The sequence below is a fragment of the Lagenorhynchus albirostris genome, chromosome 2, assembly GCF_949774975.1.
Source record: "Lagenorhynchus albirostris chromosome 2, mLagAlb1.1, whole genome shotgun sequence".
Lineage (NCBI taxonomy): Eukaryota > Metazoa > Chordata > Mammalia > Artiodactyla > Delphinidae > Lagenorhynchus > Lagenorhynchus albirostris.
In genome coordinates this window covers 59173815-59194067 of record NC_083096.1, presented here as the reverse complement: position 1 = coordinate 59194067, position 20253 = coordinate 59173815, and the positions used below count along the sequence as shown (strand labels likewise).

The following is a 20253-nucleotide window of genomic DNA, read 5'->3' as shown; positions in this document are numbered from 1 at the left end:
ATGTTCCCCATTCCCAGCCAAATGCCTACCTCATATTTCCATTTAGTTCCTTTATAAGCCTCTCAAACTGTACATGTATCGAACTGAACTTCTGAATTTCCTCCAAACCTGGTGGGCTCTTCCCACAGCCTTTCCCATCTCAGTAAATTATAACCCCATCCTTCCAGTTACATAAGCCAAAGATTTCGAGTTAACTGGGACTCCTCTCTTCTTCTCACAACTCATATCCAATATGTCAGCAATATTTTGGCTTTATCATCAAAATATTTTCAGTATTCACTCACTTCTATTTTATTACACATCCAAACCACCATCATCTCTCATCTATGTTATTGCTACAAAAGCCTCCCACCTGGACTCCATGTTTCTACTCTTTTCCTCTTATAGCCTGTTTTCAACAAAATAACTTAAGTGATTCAGCTAAAATGTGTATCATTCAGGGGCCCAGCCAGAAACAAAATTGACCCCAGATGGGTGAATTCTTCACCCACTGAAGAGCCTTTAATGGAGGGGCCACTTACAACAGATTAACAACAAGGTTAAGAGAACAAACAAAAGAAAATGAGCTATCCAGGGACTGGCAATATAAGAAGCTGTTGCATCTCTGGGACTAAAAATTCAAGGGGAGGAGATAGTGTATCATGACCCAGTGAGGACTGGGACCCTAGAGGAGAAGTCGTAGTGGAGGAAGGATGCAGCTGCTTCCAGAAAGAGCACCAAAGCGGGAAAAGAATGGGTGAGAAACACCCTGACCACTGTCTCTTCTCATTCTCTGATCTCCTTTAGGAGCCCCTTATTAGTTAAACCAATTGGAAACCAACCCACCAGTGACTTGGTGATGCAATCTGCAGAGGTCAGCCCCCTGGGGAAACTGAGCAGGGAATGGTGGGAATGGATGCTAGATGACAGTTGGACAGGGGGAGAAGATAACACGCACGAAAGAACACAAGTCAGACCACTTCACTCCCCTGTTCAAAACCCTCCAACGGCTTCTCATCCCACCCAGAGTAAAATCTAAAGTCCTTACGTTGGCTTACAAAGTCTTGGATGGTCAGGTCCCTGCTCCCTGGTCATTTTTGTCCTCTGAGATTCCCATGGTTTTTTGTAAGCTCAGCTATTCATTTAAAGCAAGCTGTTGTAATCCACCTAGCAAATGTTAATATTATACTGGTAGGGGTTTTCAGAATATTGATCCTCCATATTTCCAGAAGGAGAAGGTCCAGCATTCAGTAAATATCAGTTAAACAAAAGGATGGATAAATGGATAAACAACCCCCTTCATGGTCATAAACTATAAATGACATTTTTTTAAAGGGAAGACTTTACCTTTTCTTCTTAGTCATTATTTTTCTGGATATCTTTGTTATGCTATTAGTTTTCTGGACACTTCTGTTCTTCTTTAAAAATTGTAGAAATAGCCAGGGTTTTCTTCAGAAAGCTAGTTTTGGTCTTCTGGCACCCAGCCAAAATTATATCATGTCCCAGGGTTGTATGATGTCTACATGGTATCCCAACACTTGAGGCCCTTGTCAGAGAGATGGAGGAACCTTAGGTCCCATCCAAAGCTTGCTTGCTTTCTTTCTTTCTTTCTTTCCATATTTATTTATTTGTGGTGTGTGTGGGAGCTATGTAGTGACCATTGTCAAATATGCATGCAATCCATTCACTTTTTCATACATTTTAAATTCTGCTCTTATATCAAGGTAGATTTCTAGGAGACTTCACCACATCAGCTTAGCCTCTCACTATATTCCTCTCACTGAGTTCACCAATGCTGTGTTTTTTGGCTTTTATCAAAGCTTTTTGTCATATGGATGCCTTTGAATCATACGGACGGATCTTACATTTGTTGAAAACATCTTTGGGGGGAATACAGTGAGAAATTTGCTTTAAATTTAATACACATTTACCTATGCTATAGAATATGACTCAGCCATAAAAAGGAATGAAGTCCTGATATATGCTGTAACACAGATGAATCTTGAAAACATCATGCTAAGTGAAAGAAGCCAGTCACAAAAGGACAGATATTGTGTGATTCCATGTATATGAAGCCAGTCACAAAAGGACAGATATTGTGTGATTCCATGTATATGAAATATCTAGAATAAATAAGTTCATAGAGACAGAAAGCAAAGTGATGACTGCCAGGCGCTAGGGGGAGGGGAGAGAGGGACTGACTGCTTAATGGGTACAGGATTTTCTTTTGATGAAAATGTTTTCAACTAGATAGAGGTGAAGGTTGCATAATATTGTGAATGTACTAAATAGTATTCTGAATTGTACACTTTAAAATGGTTGCATTTATGTTATATAAATTTTGCCTAAATTAAAAAATAATAGTGCACAGTCAGCCTAAAGAGAATATTTGGTGTACGAAGGTCACAGGGACATGGTAGCAGTGACTTAAAGGATGGTCAGGAGAAGAGTAATTATTAGGCTATTTCATGGTCCCCAAAGGGTAGAACTAGATTGAGTAGGTGAGCACTATAAAACCATCACAAAATCAGAGAGATTGGAATACTGAAGGACCATTTGCCCACCATGAGATAGCTGAGGGAAGGGTCATCGAATGCCATTGAAAGCAGCAGCCTACGTCCATAAAAATGACCTATGCCCAACCTTTCCCTAGCCTACACTCCCAACGAAGATGACCACAAGGTTGACTTCTTCTCTGCTGCCAGCCAAGGCTGCATTCACTGCAGTTGCCAGCATTAGTTTATCATGGCTAGAAGGAATGCACAGCCCCACACAACAACCAGTAGACCTCACTCCAGGCCAGAGTTGGACCTAAATGTCCATCCTCCTCCACAGTCCTTTCAAGACCAAATCCACCACGGCTGCCTATTTTCCTTACACTTGGAGTGTAAGCCCCTCTGATCACCTTCCATTTCCTAGACAATTCATCCAAGTTGCTGTCTCCTGACCTGACCTTTCTTTTCTTCCCAAACTCTCCCTTGCCATCCTCTGTAGTTCCTGTTTTACAATCAACAAACTCCGATATATCCTCCAGTTCCTCTCCAAAACTTTCTTCTACCTCCTGCTTTAATAGAACCTGACCTCCCAAGAGCATCACTTCCCCTGCAGATCTCTCAAGGTGATAATGTTCTCTCACACTCCACACACCTCAGGGTTGGAAAGCAGAGTTGATTGTCCTCCTTTATAATGAATGCCTCTTACCAATCTTTGTTCTTCCAGCCCCTTGTAAAAAAAAAAAGAAAGAAAGAAAGAAAATAACCCTCCTCCTTTGAAGCTCATGACATTGAGATATATGATCTTCTCACTGTTTTCATTGCAGCGACCTACCAGCCCCTCATACATTGATGACTTTGGTACCTAACTCCTGGACTTCCTTCCTCTTTAAGCAACTCCTGTAATCCCATATGACATCACTATCCAGGTGCACTACCCATCCCAGAGCTTGGATTCCCAGTTCTACAATAGCATGCTCCTCCACTCAGCTTGAGCTACCTTCTCTCCTGGACATAGCCAGAACCTTGCCATCACCCTTAAATGTTATCAACTCAAAAAATCATATAATCAAGCATCCCACTCTTTAATCACAGTGTCCTATTCTTGTAATTTATTACTCAAGTATCTCATTGCATTGCCTCTTAACTCTACCTCACTGAACCTCTAGGCCATTAACTAGTTCCTTTGTTTCTAGCCATCAGTTTGCTCCTTCTTTATTTCCATTCCATGCTGTACTGTTGCGAAACATATTTTGCTATATAACTGGCTTTAAAATTTTTGCCTTCTGAGACAACTCATTCCATTTGTGAAAAGCAGTCCTGCTCCTTAGGATGAGCCCAAATGTGCTTTCGTTTATCCACTTATTTATTCATTGATTCAATAAATATTTGTTGAGTATCTACTATGTGTCAGGAATATGCCCGTTTCTAGATATATAGCAATGAATAAGGTAATTTGTTCCTACTCCTGAGAAACTTAAAATCTGGTGGGGAAGACAGATATTCAACAAATAGCTACACATATAATTATTTAATCACAATTAAAGGAAGGAAGAATATGGGCTGTGAGAGAATTAAAGAGGTGCCGTTCTGAGAGCTATCAGTGGGAATCAGTGGATGAAAGTTACTAAAGGGACTATTGATAGGATTTGGCACCATTGGGAGATCAAGGAGAGGGGAAAAAATCTCCTTGATTTTGACCAAAAGTCTGTTGTGGTTTTATTAATTGATTGATTGGTTGATTGGCAAGACAGGAGGCTCGTCTTATTGCTACATGCCCCTTTGCAGTAAAATGATTTTATAAACCAGCAGCATGACTATATATATGTGTAAATGAAGAGAGAAATATTTTAATTTCTCTTGGCTTAGAATCTTTTGGGAGAGAGATCCTAAAATTTTGAGGTAGAATCTATATTTATTATTTCCAATTGAAAGAAGAAGAAACGCTTTCTGTTTAGGTAGATGTTTGTTTTCTTTCATTAAAAAGTTCTTTTCTAATCTTTTAATCTGCTGATTCCAAGAACTGTTCTACTTTGCACTTCTGTGCTTTCTACTTGCCTATGTCCCTTTGACTTGGGCACCTGTTTCCCTTCTGAATACACTTAATTTGTTCAATTTACTCTCTTTTTTTTTTTTTAGACCTGGAAAAGCTAACATTCCTGCTTTCTCTGCACTTCAAGCTGATGTCTCAAGTGTGTACCCATTTCAGTCCTACATGAAAACAGCCCTAATTAGCAGAATCTATCCTTATTTTTCATTTTTTTCTTTAATTTTCTCTTAAGTAATACTTTGAGCTAAGAAGTATAAAATCAAAGTGAAAACAACCATAGTCTGTAACAGTGTTATAGCCACATTTCTTCTTTTTTAGTCTGGATAAACAAGCCAAAAGTTAAACCATGTTTTCTTAGGAAATTCAGGTATTCGGATTCTTTGATAGCGATGAGATTGTCAAGGTGGTTTTTAGTTTGGTACACACCAGGCTTTGTGCATTGACACTATTCTAGAAAAGAGAAGACACATATTTTGGGTGGGAAAAAACAGCCGTGGCTCTAATCCTGGAGAATAACTGAGTCTGCAGAATAAATCAAGATGAATTGGTTGACTTGAGCAGCCTAGAATTGAGACTGGCATGATGCAAAGACACCAGGAGTCTTTGTTTCATTGAGCTTAATGACTGTTTTCAGATTATTAATACTTTTTCAGACAACTGTAGAGTATTGATGCAAAAGCCCGTATGTATACTACTTCATACCCATTAGGGTGGTGATAATCAAAATGACAGAAAATAACAAGTATTGAACAGAATATGGAGAAATAGGAACGTTCATACATTGCTGGTGGGGTTGTGAAATGGTGCTACCCTTCTGGGAAACAGCTTGGCAGTTCCTCAAAAAGTAAAACGTGAAGTTACCATATGACCCAACAATTCCATTTCTGGGTATATGTCCAAGAGAACTGAAAACATAAGCCTACTCAAAAACTTGTGCATGAATGTTCATAGCAGCATTATTCACAATAGCCAAAAAGCAGAAACAATCCGAATGTCCATCAGTTGATGAATGGAAAAAGAAAATGTGGCATATTCATACAATAGAGTATTATTCAGTTTATAAAAAGGAATGGAGTACTGATACATGGTACAAAATGGCTGAACCTTGAAAACATTATGTTAAATGAAAGAAGCTAGACACAACAGGCCACGTACTGTATGATTCTATTTGTATGAAATGTCCACAATAGGTAAATTTATAGAGGCAAAAAGTAGATTAGTAGTTACCAGTGGCTGGTGAAGATGGAGAGTGACTTCTAATGGGTCCTGGGTCTCTTTAGGGGGAGATAGAAGTGTTCCAGAGTTAGATAGCAGTGATGGTCACAGGATCTTGTAAATATACCAAAAGCTGTTGGATTGTACACTTAAAAAGGGTGAATTTTATGGTATCTTTTATCTAAGTAAAACAGAATTTTTAAGAAAGAGCCTGTACACAGGGCTAAATATAAACATGTTTATTATAAAACTTCATAATGCCATGTCAAATACAATAGGTATGACATAAGCTTAAATAAATACATACTTAAAACATTTTAAATCATAATTTTAAATACTTTATAAAACCCAAACACAGACCACATTTATATTTCACACAGCTATTTCCAATGCAGTATATACAAATATTTACAACATTTGAACAATTTCAAAGAAAACAGTAATTCATTCCATATGTAGCCTGCTCATAATACTTGTTTTTTTTTTCTCTCTCTCTCCTTTATTTCCCAGAGTTCTTTTGCCCCTTAAAAACCTCTGCTGTTCTGATCCTTATCATATCTCTCTGTTTCCTTTTGGTTTTGTCTTTGCCAGTATGCAGCCAGCACTTCTCTGAAATTTTGCTTTTTCAACACATCCTAAGTTAATGAAAGGGTGGGAGAATTTGGATTCTTATACTATCCTGCAAGGTTGGGGCAGCTTTGCCAATTGCTGGCCCAGTATCTCTTATGGCCAGTGATCAACCAATGACTAGGGATTCCTTAGGAATTTTAAACTCTCTTATAAATAAATACAAATACTTGCTCATTCAGGCTTTCCTCTCTTTAAGAACACCCGAACGGACAGAATAAGACAATTAGGGAATACTTATTAGACATCTTGACTTTAAAAAAAATCCACTGGACAGATCCATTACATGGTATGTTTCTAGCATGGATTTAAAATCTTATGTAATATACAAGAATTGTATGTTGACACATCACATCTGACAAACATCTTTGTAGTAATGCAAAACACATTTATATATCTATATGTTTTTTTTTAAGAAAGACATTCATAAAACTGTACCTTTGTTTGTTTGCATTTATGCTTTTATCATATCAGAACATTTAACCTCCTGGAAGTTTTTCATCATAGAAACCATATAGCTATGAAGAAATACCTGACAGTGTACAAGTGTGTTGCCATGCGGATTTTGCTCTCCTGAGACTACTCATGGTTTTTAAAGAAACTGTAGTCAAACATTCAGAACTTTATACTGGTTTATACGATGCTAGGGCACAGTATTTGCCCTTTTTGAAATACATTTACTACAGATGAAACTTTAGAATTTGTTAATAAAGATCTGGGATAAGCAACTTTTATTATAGTCCTAATTATTATAGGACTAATATTTACATATTTTAAAGTCCCTACCACACTTGTACTGAATTAATATCGTCCTAATATTTACATATTTTAAAGTCCCTACCACACTTGTACTGAATTAAAACTTATGGACTTTATACTATAGTCAATGCAAGTAAAAAGAACACACAGCCTCTAAAAAACACTTTAAAAAGCACTGAATCCCACAGGGATAAAAGTGATTGAGACAGTGTTTGCACTCCACAGAGTGCTAAATAGAATTTCCACCATTAACAACCTTTCCCATGTCGTCACCCCATGGCATTAAAAATTTGTCATTTTTTTTCCAGGTCTGTTAATAGAATATCTTTGACCAATTTGTTTCCTCTAAACTCTTGACACGTATTATTCATCCCAATGACAGCAACTACATAAGCAGCAGTTGAAACACTGTGAGGGACAAAAGAAAGAAACAGCGCCACAAAATAGTGTGTTGCACCACAAGATTTTACAGTGAGTGAAGGGTGAGTTAGAAAAGGAATTCTGAGATTCCAGAGCCTTAGTCTCTTCACTCTTGCATGGAAGCGAATATTCTTTCCTTCCAGTAGCCAGCACTGGAAAGGAGAAAACTGAGTCTTTTTGGTGGCAGGCTGGACTTGCCCACTGGATTTTAGTCCGTTGAAGTCCTTGTAGGTACCATAGTCCCAGCTATAAAGGCAGCCAGCGTGTGTAGTAGGTGAGTAGGGCCAGAGACCCAAGCAGACCTCTCTGTCTCTGCCGTCTTCAGGGTATCGTTCTAGTTCCCTAATGTACCTGTGCTCCTGCAATGATAAGAGTGCATGCGGGCAGGACATTTAATATTTTGCATACTAACAGCAGCGACAAAATTCCCCTTCTAGCACAGACAACTGTGTGCACTCTCACAAGGCTAGTCCAAATACAAACCGCAACATCCTATATAGCTGGGATAGTGAAACTATTCTGTATGATACTGTAATGGCGGATACATGTCATTATACATTTGTCAAAACCCATGGAATATACAAAACCAGGAGTGAACCCTACTGTAAACTGTGGGATTTAGTTAATAATAATATATCAATACTGGCCCATCGATTGTAAGAAAATACCATACAAATGTAAGATGTTAATAATAGAGGAGGGCTTCCCTGGTGGCACAGTGGTTGAGAATCCACCTGCCACTGCAGGGGACACGGGTTCGAGCCCTGGTCCGGGAAGATCCCACATGCCATGGAGCAACTAAACCCGTGCACCACAACTACTGAGCCTGCGCTCTAGGGCCCGCGAGCCACAACTACTGAAGCCGCATGCCACAACTACTGAAGCCTGTGCACCTAGAGCCCATGCTCCGCAACAAGAGAAGCCACCGCAATGAGAAGCCCGCGCACCGCAACAAGGGGAGTCCCCACTCGCCGCAACTAGAGAAAGCCCGCGGGCAGCAATGAAGACCCAACACAGCCGAAAATAAAATAAATAAATAAATTTTAAAAAAATAATAGAGGAAATTGGAGGGCACGAGGGGCTATGCTGGAACTCTGTACTTTCTACTGAAGTTTCTGTGAACCTGAAACTGCACACACAAAAATGTCTATTAATTAAAAAACATCTATTCAGAGGGGACTTGAGCCTTCCAAATTGTCACAAAGCAGAGCAGAGTAGTTAAGAACACAGCTTTTAGAGCCAGACTGCCTGGGTGTGAATCCTGGCTATACCACTTACTAGTTTTGAGATTTTCGGCATTAAGTTCTCTGTGCCTCATTTCCTTCACCTATATAATAATAAATACAATAGCCCTTATCTCATATAATTCCTAGCTTAGAACGGTTCCTAGAACATAGTAAGTGCCATATAAGGGTTAGCTATTATTATTATTCATGTTCATCAATGAAATGACTCCATAAAGGCCAGATCCTTGTTCCTTTCCTCTCCTCCGACAAAAACATGAAACAACTTGCCCTAGAATAACATGAAGGTGGTGATTTCCTCCCTAGACACTGCAGGTTCAGAAGGTTCCAGGAGCAACAGAACATGTAGAGAAGATATCTTCTTTCAAAACCATATGTGATTTTCAAGTCTTACCTGATTCCTTTGGACTTAAGTTAACTCGGAAATCGTTTGGTAGGATCCATCTGATTGAAGGCTTTGGCAGCTGCTGTGGAAAACATGAGAACACTGAGTAAAGCACTGGTTTCCAGCATGAAGAGAGAAAAATGTGTAAAATGTTCAATGGCATGCTTTATACAAGAGTGCAGCTTACCTGGCAGGAACAAATTTTTTTGCTGCAAGAGAAAGAAAACCATTCATTTAGACTAAATGACTTTTAAGGATACATTAAATCCTGAAACAATATGACTCTTTTCATCAGGGGTTGCAGACTCAGTACCTACACGGCCCCTGTAATTATCAGAGCCCAGACACAGCTTGGTGGCAACAAGGGGGCAGGGCAGGGGATGCAAAGTGCGCACTCATGCAAAGGACACAGCAGCTTCCTAATGCAAGCGGATAGCAACATGCTCTGCTTGCCAGGTTCTGCTGTCTTCCAATTTGCCATGAGAAATCTCAGGTCTGGATTAGATGTGAAATTTCCTATTCTGTAAATGTCAGAACTTAATTCAAAAAATACTAAAGACTCTGTAGGTCAAACAAACCAGGAGTGTGGCTAGATGTGTTTGCATATCCCCTGAGATACTCCCATATTTAAGCCTGTATTCCAAATAAAATTTTTGGAAACATTTTATTGATTTTCCCAGGACCACTAATTATGGCAGCCTCATTGCAACAACTCCCAGGGGGACCACAGCATTCAATGTGAATAGCATCCCCTAGAGTTGTACCATGTTAGCACACTAACATTTGTATTTCCTGAAACTCTTTCCCTAAGACTTCTGCTTAATTACCCTGCAGTTTATTAGTGTTTAATGACTAGTGACTAGATTCTAATTACTTTTTAAATCTGTGAGAGATAACGTGACTCATCAATGAGAAAATAATTTTTTTCAAAAACCTTTTTGGAGTACATTCATAAATGCCCTTACCTTTCTTCTGAAGGCGTTTCAGAAGCCAGAGGAGAAATGATGCTAATGTCATGAGGGAGACCCCAGCAGCAGAAAGTCCAACTGCCAAGGGAGTTTGGGACTTAGAAGGAGCTAAGGAAACAGAGGGGGGTAAACTGTCATGAGAAGGAATTAAATTCAAAGTCTTTCTGTTCTGTCCCTTTGCCCTTTTCTTTGTGCACTGATTACAGTGTACAAAGCAGAAGAGTCATCTAGTTCAATACATGAGGCAGAGACATGGTACTAAAGGCCTTAGAGGTCAGCCCCAAACCACCTTTTGCGAGCTTATCTCCCAGCCTGGCTAGGCAGAGCTCTAACTTACCAAGCTTTCACAGCTCACCTTGGTTAACCTCTCTCTCTCTCTCTCTCTCTCTCTCTCTCTCTCTCTCTCTCTCTCCCCCGCTCCCTCTCCCTCCCTCCCTCCCTCCCTCCCTCCCTCTCTGTCTCTCTTTTTCTCACTCTCTCTCTCATTTCCCTTCCCACCCCCCAACTTTTCCCACTAGCTCTCCTTTTATCAAAATTCCATTGACATGTCACTTCTTCTGTTTTCTCTTTATCCCCATAAAATGAAATGTCCATCCACTAATGTTAACCTGGGTAACCTTTCTGACCTTTCTGGTTTGGATACACTGGGTAGTTCATTACTGCAGCCAGATAGCTTCCTTTCTTAGCTCCCTTTCTTCTCTCTTGTCCCCCAGGCAACCACCATCAATCAATGCTTCACCTTCACAGGTAGGCAGCATCCCAGACCAGTGTCCTGTGGCACCACATGTCAGAGCCGCAGAGCCATTGAGCGTCCATCCTTCAGGACATGCAAATGTACACTTGGTGCCAAACACAGGCTCCCCACTGCAGTTTATGTCGATCTTTCCGGGAACCTCCAAACTTGAACACTGTACCGCTGCAAACGATAGGACATGGGTAGAGGTTAAGAAAAATCTACCGGAACATTTTTAAAACGGGCAGAAAAGTCACCAATAAGTGTAACGTATAAGCACTACTTAGTTTTCAGCATGTAGGAAATTAGGATCAAGTCCCTTGGGGCAATCTAGGTTCAGAAAGGTTTTAAGGTATTTGACCTATACTCCTTTAAAGATTGAATTCAGTCCTACCTTGGCAGGAGGGGACCTCCTGTGTCCACTGTCCCTGAGATGTGCACTCAAGTTGAGCCGATCCACGTAATTCAAAGCCTTCCTCACAGCTGATGGCACAGGAGGACTTGTAGGTAAACTCTCCAGTGAGGGAATGGGTACAGTTCACTGAACCACTTCTGGGCTGAGGGATAGCATCACATTTCACAGCTGGAAGACATGAGTGAGTACGTGAGAAGTTTGTTTTTATCGGGCAGCAACAGGTTTCCCAAGGTAACCAAGTCCCTAGCTCTTCAACAGTGCTCACAGGAAAACTCACCCATGGACCCACTTTGGAAGCTTTCAGAAGTACTAGAAACACTAGACTAGTTGTCTTTCAGGAGACAACTCACGTAGCCTCTCTCTGGGCTGGACAAAGCTTTCACGGGAGAGCAGAGCTACCAAAATTATGGTCAGAGAATAATGTAGTGGAACTGGATAGTACTTGGCATTTGACGACTGAACCCAGATCACTTTGGACAAAGGAATACTCAGAGAATTCAAGACTCTTCATTAGTCCCTGGACAAGTGGGAAGATGGCTGTGTTTTCTTTGAATTCCAGTCCCTTCATTGACAGGGGTACTAATTAAAGGACAGCCTTTAACAGGACCAGTGGTTCCTGAGCTCTGTTCTGATATGTGAAAGAAGTCAGGGTTAGGAGAAAGATTTTATGTAGTCAGGGAGCAACTTATGGGTCCTGGATGCTGACAGATGAGGCCAAAAAGAAAGGAGGATAAGAAGGCAGCCACATAAAATTTGTCTGCTTTGCAGTTTGGTTTTTGTCTTGTGTCTTTTTGCCACTGTAAATCATTCTGTGCTGTATTTGGCTACAAAATTGCCAGTTCCTGATAGTGAAAACTGCTTGCTTTCAATGTTCTTGATCTTGCTTTATTAAATTAAATTAAACTAAATTTTAGCGCTTACGTATATATTAAGGGTGTCTCTATATTGGACACCACACTTGAAACATTTTCATCACTGCTAGTTATGAGCAATTTCAGAAGAAAGGTATGACAAGTACTTTGGAATCAAGTCATGTTCTCATAATCCTACTTTGTAAATTTTCTAATGTGATTTCCCTTCAGATTAAGATTTCTGCTTACTCCATGCCAATGTCTATAAAGTTATATTAGTCCAGTACAGTTAAGAAACCAGCAAAGCATCCACTCTTACTACATACAATCCTTTCCCTGGACAGTTCTTTTATATGCATCTCAAAAATATAACATGAATGTTGCCCATCAGATCTGATTACTGTAGTTAAAGTAGGCATCAGGTTTCATTTTCAGTGCTTCACATTTGAAGACTGCTGCTCTTTGAGAAAGGGAGAGTGTAAAGGAGACTCTCAGGCTTACCTTCACAAACTGGGACCTGCTGTGTCCATTGCCCCTGGGTAGTGCATTCAACCTGGGCTGGCCCCTGCAACACGAAGCCTTCTGCACAGGTGAAGTGGCAGGATGACTTATAGGTGAACTCTCCAGCAGGGGAGCGGCTACAGTTCACAGCGCCGTTCTGAGGATGGCTGATGGCATCACACGTCACAGCTGTAACACATGTCCCAATTTACATTAGCAGGTCTGGCTTTCCCATTTGGAGTATAGGTTGAGAAAAAAGAATGTTTACCATATAAACCCTGATGTAGAACTACCGTACCTTTACATGTTGGTTTCTTGTTGTCCCATATCCCAGAGGAGATACACTGCAGGTGCTGGGGTCCAGTGAGTTTATATCCTTCATTACACTCAAATTCACAGGTGGTGTTCCACAGGAAGCTTCCGTGGCTTCGGAAACATTTCACAACTCCATTGACAGGACTTCTCAAAGCATCACACTTAGCCACTGGGGATTTGAAAGAACACCATGAACTTTACAGGAGAGTGACATATTCACTTCTTATTGAACTGGAATTTATAATACGGTAAGATAGATCAGAGGGTAGATTCCCAAAGCCCTGCGTTCATCCTTGGGGACATGCGCACACCCAACAAAGTTTTTATGCTTTTTTCTTGATATTTTCATCTTCTCTGATTGACCCTGACTATGCTAAATGGTTTCTGATCTATTTTATCAGATCTCTCATCAGGTCTCTGATCTATTTTACATAAGGCAAAAACAAAGAAAAATAACATATTCTAGATCAGGATTTATGACTAGTGATAAAAAAAAACAATCCCAACGTACACAGAACATTCATTTATTTTAACCCAGCATGACCTGGAGGAAAGAATTTTTTTGTCTTTGGCCTAGAAAGATAAGACAGAGAGAAAAAGGTATACTGAGGCTGCGTGATTACCATCCTCTTAAATTGGTCCAGTTGCATGGGTGAGGTTAAACAGAGAAAGGGGAAAGTCATTAAGATGTTAAGAGTATGGTTCCACTGTTTTATGTGTTTTCTTACAAATCACCGGAGCCTCAGAAACACTTATGTCAAACATAGGATCAAAACCTCTCTCAAAGCCAGCTGGTACCGTACTGGCCATATATATTGGCCAAGAGAACAAGTTTAATTAGAACTTGTTTAATTAGGACAAGTTTAAAAGAACTTTCCCTGACGTGCTGAAAATGGTATAAACTGGATAAAAAGTAAGGCAATGAGGGATGAGTTAGAGAATGTTCTGTGCCTTCTGAGAGAGACTTACCATTGCAGGCTGGAAGAGGAACACTCCATTCTCCAGAGGAAGTGCACTGTGTGGCCTCCGGGCTGCTTGGGAGATAGCCCTCCCCACAGCTGACATAGCAGGAAGAATTGTAGCTGAATTTCCCCAAAGGGTCGTTGCAAACCAGGCTTCCATGCTCAGGGGCTTCCTGTGCCTGACAGGTCACAACTGAAAAGGGAAACCAAATCAATTCTTCTCCACTCTCACCTTATCAGGTGGGAAGAACCCTGGAAACTATAACTACTGTTTATTGACCTTTTTTTTTTTTTTTTTTTGCGGTACGCGGGCCTCTCACTGCTGTGGCCTCTCCCGTTGCGGAGCACAGGCTCCGGACGCGCAGGCTCAGCGGCCATGGCTCACGGGCCCAGCCGCTCCGCGGCATGTGGGATCTTCCCGGACCGGGGCACGAACCCGCGTCCCCTGCATCGGCAGGCGGACTCTCAACCACTGCGCCACCAGGGAAGCCCACTACTGTTTACTGAATAGCAGGCACTATGAAAATGTTGTGTCTGCATTTGTTCACATCATCCAAACCATAAGCCTGTGAAGTTGGTACTATATTGTCCTCATTTTACAATGAGAAAACTGGGACTCAGAGAGTTTAACTATGTTGTCAAGGTGCTGTAATTAATAAGCGGTGAATCTGGGATTCAAAGCCAGGAGGGTCTGACTTCATAGCCTCAGCTCTTAACCACCTTCTGAAACCATATGCCCCAGGGAAGGGAAGGCATGCAGACCTGACTCCGAAGCCAGCGGACACAAAGTCCTCCTACCATCTCTAGCGAAGGAAAAGGTGAGACCAAGCCTTACCTTGCTCACACTTGAGTCCCGTGAAGCCGGGGTGGCACTGACAAGTGTGGCTGTTGACGGTCTCTCTACAGTCACCATGGCCGCTGCAGGATGTCGGGGTACAGGCAGCTGTGGAAAAGACAGTCTGTGATGACGATTGTTATTGTGCTTCAAATGAGTTTCTTTAGGAATTCAGGGTCAATAGTGTGTAACGGGGATGTCACCAATGATACAGAGTGCCAGAGATTTTAACAGAAGTGCTTGATGAAATGCCAAAGCTGAGTTTTAGGCTCAACCATTTTTTTTTTTCTTTTGCGCTACACGGGCCTCTCACTGTTGTGGCCTCTCCCGCTGCAGAGCACAGGCTCCGGACGCGCAGGCTCAGCGGCCACGGCTCACGGGCCCCGCCGCTCCGCGGCATGTGGGATCCTCCCGGACCGGGGCACAAACCCGTGTCCCCTGCACCGGCAGGTGGACTCCCAACCACTGTGCCACCAGGGAAGCCCTAGGCTCAACCATTTTAAACCTTGATGTTAATGTCAGGGGTATAGCTGTAACTGGCTCCCCAAATAGAAAATTCCCTTTATCACAAACTCTAAAGAGAGTTCCCCTACGGCACATAAACAACAGGTAGCTAAAAATGTATCATGTGTTTGTACACACACTGTATATAAGTATAGACCTATATATATGCATATATGTATACATAAATACATACATTCTTGTCTACATTCACACAAAGAAGCAAAAACACATTCTGTTTTAAAACATCAAACAGAATGTTTTAAAACCGTATCTTTTAGAACATAAAATTCCCACAATAGAGACCAGTTTTTGCATACAGTCCACAATCTCTCAAGATGCTCACACACTGAATCTCCCTCCCACTGCTGCCACAAACTCCCACCTGTGTAGCACAAGGCTAGCTTCTTTTTGCTGCATCTCTCATCGTTCCACTTGCCCGAGTCCTTTCCTCTCTTGATGTAGATCTCTACACAATCCTCGTTGCTTTGCTTATTGTTTGGTTCACCTGGAGCCCAGTTTGTGGCCTCTTCAGTCAAAGGCTTCTGGGTCCCTATCCAGGTCCAGGTATCGTTGACCTTTCTGATTCCGATCCAGTAATAACTTGGTGAATAGCTGAATGTGGAGTTCAGGTGTTTAATCTCTTCCTGGTTTTGAATTGCAACCAGATGTGTGTACCTTTGCTGGCAATAAGCACTGGCCTCATCAAACGTCATGGGTTCCGTGGAGGCGTTGTAAGACCAGGCTCCACTTTCCTTAAACAGGAGAAGCACTAAGGGGGAAAATGTGAAAGGAATGGGAAAGTTTAGTCCTGCTATGGTTTGACTCTGTTAACTGGACCTTTTGTTGTCTTTTTTTGGGCATCTAGTGGCCTTTGGGTTGACTCAACCTTTTTTCACCTTTTCCAAATTAAGAATGGGTACGAATGGAGAAACTACCATTTACTGTGTATCTCTTTTGTGGTTGCCCTTCCACTTGGTGCTTCACCCACCATAACCTACCCAATATACCTGCCTAATAGTAGAATAATAATCAGAATAACTAAGCTTTGGGGGGCACTAAATATGCACTGTCGGAGGCACTTTACGTGACCCACAATACTGAATCCTCAAAATGCCTCTGGGAAATAGGTTATTTATGATCAACTCTTTATACGTAAGGAAGCTGAGACACAATGAGGTAAATTGCTCCTAGCCCAGGGCACAACACATTGTGAGGAGAGGCCAGGAATGGTGCTAAACAACCTACAATGCACAGGACAGCCCCCACAGGGAAGACTTATCTGGTCCAAAAAGTCAGTAGTGCCAAGGATAAGAAACCCTTTTCTAACTACGGACATTGACTTACCGAAAGTGAGAGCAGAGAGAAACTGTGAAGCAATCATGACTTCAAGACTTCTTTTGATCCCAAGATTAGACTTGAAATGCTTTTCTGGGGGCGAAAGTACAAAATTAATTATAGAATGAAGTCCCAGGCTACCAGTTACTCAAATCATCCTACAGTGATGCGTAGAGCGACATCATAAGATTTTCAGATAAAGGATTGAAATCTTTTGCCACCATCTTCACTTCAAAGAAGTTTACCCAAATGAATACATGTAAAAGTTAAGATTCTCATCATTTAGGTCAAAGAGAAAAGCCAGGTTTTAACTTGTCTGAATACAATAAGAGCTTGCACAGATCTTTTATCGAAGGCTTCTTGACTATCTGTTCATATTAATAATCTGGGTTTCATGGCCAGATTAGTTAAGTAAAAGACTTCTTGCACTTACCTGTTCGGTGAAGCGGTTGTTTCGGTGTCAGATCCCTCCCGAGTTGCTGCTGCTTCTGTCTCCTGCTACTCTTGCAGTTCTGATGCGAGGTCAGCCAAGAACACTGGAGCTCTGCTCCTGCCGGAGCTGCTTTATAGAACGACGCTTCCTGTGAGTAATAGGAGGATATGTCCAAAGCCAGTAAAGAGGAATTCCCAGACAGCATCCAAAAAGTTTCCCAGGAATATCCATAATGCGAAAAATTACAATGATGTCAAAATGAATTCTCCTTTTTTACATACCTTTTAATTTTACATGAATTCTATTGATATGACACAAATGCATGGTTTTAATCCCCAAAACATAAAAGCTATGTCTTTAAAATTTTTTTACCTTTGCTTATTAGTAGTCCCTCTCCTGAAATTGTGGTAGCAATCAGAATTTCATCACCCTAAGCAAACTAAGAATAGTTGTGTCATCTATGGACTATTACCCTCAATTTTCCTACCCCATACCAGTCAATTATGTCATCACTCACTTTTTTTCTCTTTCTCACCTACCAACTCAATCCATTTTAAGGTACAATACCTAATTGGAATGAATCCTGAAGTAAATGTTCATCCTCAGATTCTGTGCATAGTTATGGCTAAATTACTAGAAACAATATCTCCCACTTAAATGTCTGAAATAATGCCTTGTCTCTTAAATATAAGAAAAATGGGAAACAGACTTAGATATTCCTGTCGGGAAAACATTCATGATTTGTTCAGTGAGAAAATAAAAATGAAAACTATATATACTCGTGTTTAATTTACCCAAATTTGGTTTAAAATTTTTTAATGTGAATTGCAAAAACATAAAAAATGTATCAAAATGTTAACAGTGGATTTCTAGATGGCAGGATTCAGGGGTTATTTTTATAACTTTCATGTTTATTTTCAGGTTTTCCCAGTTTTTGCAATGACCCTCTATTACTTTTATAGTAAAAAGAACACAGTTTAAAGAATTCTGTGTCTAAATGCAACTGAAGGGTATATATATATATATATATATATTATATATATATATTTTTTATATATATAAAATATCACTGATTCCTGCTCTTTATACTGGCATTTCTTTTGGGCAGTTATATACAATCACCATTCCCCATTTCTGCATCTTGTTTAATTCAAAGAGTAGAGACAGTAAATGGGAATCTTTTACTTTCCATGTTCTATAGAGATCAAGTGAAGCTAATATTCTATAATTACAGTTTTTTAGAATAGGACATCTAAGAATGTACTCTAAGCAGGCATGAAGTAGTAGTGGCAGGGGAATGAGGCGGAGAATAACAGGTTAATTTGTCTCATTACACATGTTAGCCCTGGCTCTTTCTATGCACATAAAGACCTAAGCCAAACAGGCAAAGAGAAGAAAAATTCCAATGAGTACAACTGATTTTAAAAATTAAATAAATAACCCAGTTAGCTAATTTAACTCCTAAAACTGCCTGGCTCTGAACAGAGACGTTATCATCCACCTCCCTCTCTCTTATATTTTCTAGATACTGACATTATTTTTTTTAATCAGACTTTACTTATGTAACGTGATCGCTATGGCTCAGTAAATGTGGAAGAGCAGTCAGTCACAAGTGTTTATTTAGATTTCAGAGAAGGATGTGAAGCTGGGTTAATATGTAATCAGTATATGTTTTATTTTTTAATAAGTTGCGAACATATCATTTGCCTGAGCGTGGAATAACTGGGGGTGTTGAATATTATCTCCTCTTCCTCAAATAAACCTAATGTCCCAAGTAGCAGGCTGATTAGAGGTCCCTCAAGGCCCTATTGAGTCTCCCAAGCTCAGAAGATGTAGCCGGCTGTCCCTGGACTGCTCCATTTTCAACCCTGGCCTCATATGGATACCCGTTACAGTCTCCAACTTGGAGAGGCAAAGAGAAAAGGAAAGAAGATGCTGCAAACAGAGGCACACCCCAGGCTCCACCACCAGGGCTATTTTGTCTCTGAGGTGCCACCCTTCCTGGCTTTATCGTCCCTTTTCCTGGAAGTGCCCTGGCCTCTCCTCCACGTCCTGTAATGGGGCAACAGGGACATCAACCGCTTTTGCTTCTGTGCCCAGTCCAACTCATTCTCACCTTTATGGTGATGGGACATCCCTGAGGGAGTGAGGGAAGGACAGAAAGAGAAGGTTAGGGTTCCCAAGGCAAATGTTACAGTGTCACTCAAGGCCATCCTGTTCACCTTCCATAGACAGGGACAAATAAAAGCCATGGACAGGAGATTATTGGGTTTAATGGGAAGTAGCATCGGCCATAAGCACATGTGGCAAGACCATCTATTAAAGTGTGAATTTAGCTTTGGTTCCTCAGTGCTGAAGGGAACTATGAAGCATGGACAGTAGTTCTTGGTTCCCTCATCTCTGGGCAGTGTCGCTAGGTGCTTATTTTTGAAAGCTTTAGTAACTTCCCCCCAAGTTCGACTCTGCTAACATCTAAAGTACTTCTGTAGAGTCTAAGGTAGGGAGACGAAATCCCAATAAAGATTCAATACTGTTTGCAGAATACAAATATGATATTTCTTGCACACCCAAAATTGTGAAATAAAATTAATAACAGTAGGCCATCATGGTGTAGAATGGCATTTCTTGCTTGACTGAAACATAAGCATATTTGATAGAAAATTAGTCTGGTTCCCTCTAAAGTCATTCTCCAGAAAGGCATGTTCACTTCTTTGGATGTGTAGCTATCTCAGAACACCTGGGTCAAGTAGGAGACCTGGACTCTCTGTCTGCACTCCCGCACCCAGGGACCAGGAATCCGTACTTTAAATGAATATTCAGGTAATTCTGATACAGATACCCAAATCCTACCACACTTTGAGATATATTGGCCCAGGTTCACCTAATTTGGGAGAGAATATCAAGACCCCATGGCTGGTGCTCAGCTCTAAGTACAATTTTGGCCAAAATGTCACTACAGTTACTGACACCCTCTCTACTGGAAGACTAGAGGCACCATTTGTAACAGTGTTGGGCAAATTCAGAAAATATTTAGGATGAGTCGATGTTTTGACTTCTCGTACATGGAAAGTAAATGGTTTTTAACCAAAGGAAGAGAATAGCTCTAAAGAAGTACCATAAGTCGGTATATATTAAGTTAGTCTCCTTTCTTGTCTGATTCAAAAGGACTCTGTAATTTCCACTAATTTCCCTTTTAAAACTTCTGGTACGATTCTGAGACTTCAGTTCTA

The 20253-nt window shown here is 40.8% G+C and overlaps 1 protein-coding gene across 1 annotated transcript; it reads right to left on the bottom strand.

The window, feature by feature from the left end:
- Nucleotides 1-5960: 5960 nt before the first annotated feature.
- On the bottom strand, nucleotides 5961-17048 carry SELE (selectin E). The gene is made up of 13 exons (XM_060142202.1): nucleotides 17024-17048; nucleotides 16600-16683; nucleotides 15638-16024; nucleotides 14752-14859; nucleotides 13924-14109; nucleotides 12938-13123; nucleotides 12640-12828; nucleotides 11267-11455; nucleotides 10879-11055; nucleotides 10137-10247; nucleotides 9359-9380; nucleotides 9181-9253; nucleotides 5961-7901 (listed from the first exon to the last, which is right to left on the bottom strand). The coding sequence occupies exons 2-12, from the start codon at nucleotides 16634-16636 to the stop codon at nucleotides 9196-9198; spliced, it is 1650 nt and encodes a 549-aa protein (XP_059998185.1). The 5' UTR covers nucleotides 16637-16683; nucleotides 17024-17048; the 3' UTR covers nucleotides 5961-7901; nucleotides 9181-9195.
- Nucleotides 17049-20253: the final 3205 nt, after the last annotated feature.

What these genes read in the sequence shown, in the direction of transcription:
- SELE (XM_060142202.1), bottom strand. Translation starts at nt 16,636, where the DNA reads ATGATTGCTTCACAGTTTCTCTCTGCTCTCACTTTCG. An exon ending in GGGACTCAAGTGTGAGCAAG is followed by an intron (nt 14,110 to 14,751) that starts GTAAGGCTTGGT and finishes TTCCCTTTTCAG; the next exon opens with TTGTGACCTGTCAGGCACAG. An exon ending in GATGCTGCCTACCTGTGAAG is followed by an intron (nt 10,248 to 10,878) that starts GTGAAGCATTGA and finishes CTGTTTCCTTAG; the next exon opens with CTCCTTCTAAGTCCCAAACT.